The sequence below is a fragment of the Engraulis encrasicolus genome, chromosome 24 (genome assembly GCF_034702125.1).
Source record: "Engraulis encrasicolus isolate BLACKSEA-1 chromosome 24, IST_EnEncr_1.0, whole genome shotgun sequence".
In the NCBI taxonomy this organism is placed as follows: domain Eukaryota; kingdom Metazoa; phylum Chordata; class Actinopteri; order Clupeiformes; family Engraulidae; genus Engraulis; species Engraulis encrasicolus.
Window position 1 is genome coordinate 10,004,677 of NC_085880.1, and position 2,500 is coordinate 10,007,176.

General features: G+C 43.6%; 1 protein-coding gene across 2 annotated transcripts in view; it reads left to right on the top strand.

The window, feature by feature from the left end:
* crip3 (cysteine-rich protein 3) overlaps nt 1–2,500 on the top strand; it is a 32,209-nt gene that overhangs the window by 28,700 nt on the left and 1,009 nt on the right. Inside the window, exons 5-6 of one of the 2 annotated variants that reach the window (XM_063190861.1) lie at nt 741–815; nt 1,788–1,882. In XM_063190861.1, coding sequence (XP_063046931.1) covers nt 741–815; nt 1,788–1,882 — 170 coding nt within the window. The remainder of the gene's footprint in view (nt 1–740; nt 816–1,787; nt 1,883–2,500) is intronic. The other variant, XM_063190860.1, reaches the window with a different exon arrangement.

Below are 2,500 nucleotides of genomic sequence, written 5' to 3' on the forward strand. Positions count from 1 at the left end.
TCAAACCGTGCCTGTGCCTATAGGCCGGCGCTCTGACCAATCAGTGCTATCTTTTTCGTTGATGTGCTTTCCCAACGTTGTGAGCTTCGTCGTCACTCCCTCAAAACCCCGACCGCTTTGATTCAAAACTAATTCAAAACAAATCTCTGCTTTGTGATTGGTTTGCCAGATTCTGTGCAAGCCTGGCAGACCACTCAAACGATGCGAGGCCAGACCACTCGCAGCCGAAAAATGTTGGCGTCCAGTGGGTGGCACTGGTTTACTAGGCTAGAATAAAACAGAACATGTCACTAGCTGCGCATGTGCACTTTTTGTTTACACCGCTTGAACATTATCAGTTTAAAACAAACTATTTACATGGGCAGTTTCCTTGTTGAATAGGATTATGAATGCTCCAAATCACATAATATAATAGGTTTAAATATTTAAACCACAATATTGAAGGAGATTATTAGATTATTTGGGCCCATGTTATTGTCACAATAAAGTATACAATACATTATTATTGAAAGAGAGATTATAAACACATAGTAACACAAAGAGTTCTGAATACATAACGTTCGATGCAAGTTGTGTCATGAAGTTGGTGAACTTGCACTCTCCATACCTTCTCATTAATTTTGTGTGTTTGCCCAGGTATTTGACACCTCTCTCTCTCTCTCTCTCTCTCTCTCTCTCTCTCTCTCTCTCTCTCTCTCTCTCTCTCTCTCTCTCTCTCTCTCTCTCTCTGTGATGTTCAGTAGCTCCTGCACAGACCAGGACGTATGCAGGGGAGACGTCTCTATGCCCTGGCTGTGGTAAAGTGGTCTACTTTGGTAAGTCAGACACACACACACACACACACACACACACACACACACACACACACACACACACACACACACACACACACACACACACACACACACACACACACACACACACGTTGTAGCATAGACAGCATTCTTGTGGCATGCGTGTGGTCTTGCTTCTCTGAATGTGTCCAAGCCATGACATTAACTCTGCGAGTGACATACAGTATTTTACAAGAGAACAATGATGGAAACAGACAGCGCTCTGTAATTCACTAAAACTTGACTCCAGCTAAATTCATGTACTGTATCGCATGTCATCCGCACGAGGGCTGTTTCGGCTGGAATGTTTGGACTGGCACTGCATTAGAGGCCGGATGGTAGTCAGAATGACACAGGGAGAAGAATGTCATGAGAAAGCAGAGAGAGAGAGAGAGAGAGAGAGAGAGAGAGAGAGAGAGAGAGAGAGAGAGAGAGAGAGAGAGAGAGAGAGAGAGAGAGAGAGAGAGAGAGAGAGAGAGAAACAGACAGACAGAGAGGGACACCCACAGCGAGAGAGGGAGAGATAGACAGAGAGAGACAGGGAGAGAGACACACACACACACAGAAGCAGACATACAGAGACAGAGAGAGAGAGAGAGAGAGAGAGAGAGAGAGAGAGAGAGAGAAGCAGACATACAGGGACACAGAGACAGAGAGAGAGAGAGAGATATCCATGGATTGAGATGGAGGACGGACGGACAAATTAACAGACAGAGAGAGAGAGAGAGGCAGACAGACGGTACATGGAGGGAGGAGTTGAATTCCTTTTTGTTTCCCTCTGCAAAATGTTAGCCGCATTTAATGTTCGGTAGAATTTGAGAATGTTGTCTTTCTTGGCTCATACAATGAATGTCTACGTATTTGTGTTTATTATGTGTTGTGTTTCTGAATGCTTGACCATCTATGTATTTGTGTGTATGTATTGTGTTTCTATATGCTTGACCGTTGGTGCAGCTGAGAAGGTGATGTCGCTTGGCCGCAACTGGCATCGTCCCTGTCTGCGCTGTGGGAGGTGTAAGAAAACACTGACCTCTGGAGGTCATGCTGAGGTACTACAACTACATCAGTCAACATACTGAAGTAATGCAACATAGTCTGGGTCATGTAGCTGCTTAGGTACAAGCACAAACATGTGTGCACGCCCACACACACACAGACGCACGTATGCATGCATGCACAACACACACACACTGACAGATAGAGAGATAGTGACAGACTTTTAGACACCATCTTACTGATTTAGTGAGAATCAATTTTGGTCACAGTAAGTAGACACATCTGTCTGAGTAATTATTAGGTGGAGATAAATTGAGTTTTAAAGCTTTGTAAGTGAACTTCAAAGGGGCTACGTAAACATGTAGTTTAGGTAATCCGCGCCACACAAGGTCTTTTGGTTTGTTTGCTTTAATCCAATAACACAACCCTTGTCTAGACGCTTAGTCTATCCATTAACTTCACAAGTATAGTGAAACAGCAACACCAAGAAACAAACAACATGGGGCTGTCCACTGTAGATGTGTTTTAGCCATGTTTTAGCTCAATTCATCTTCCATCTAGACCATAGCTTGATGTTAGACAAGAGTTAGTGCTAGTTTACATACAGTATATGAACACAGTGTTGAATCTGGCTGAGTGTCTTTCACTACAACGTTTAACTCTTTCATATA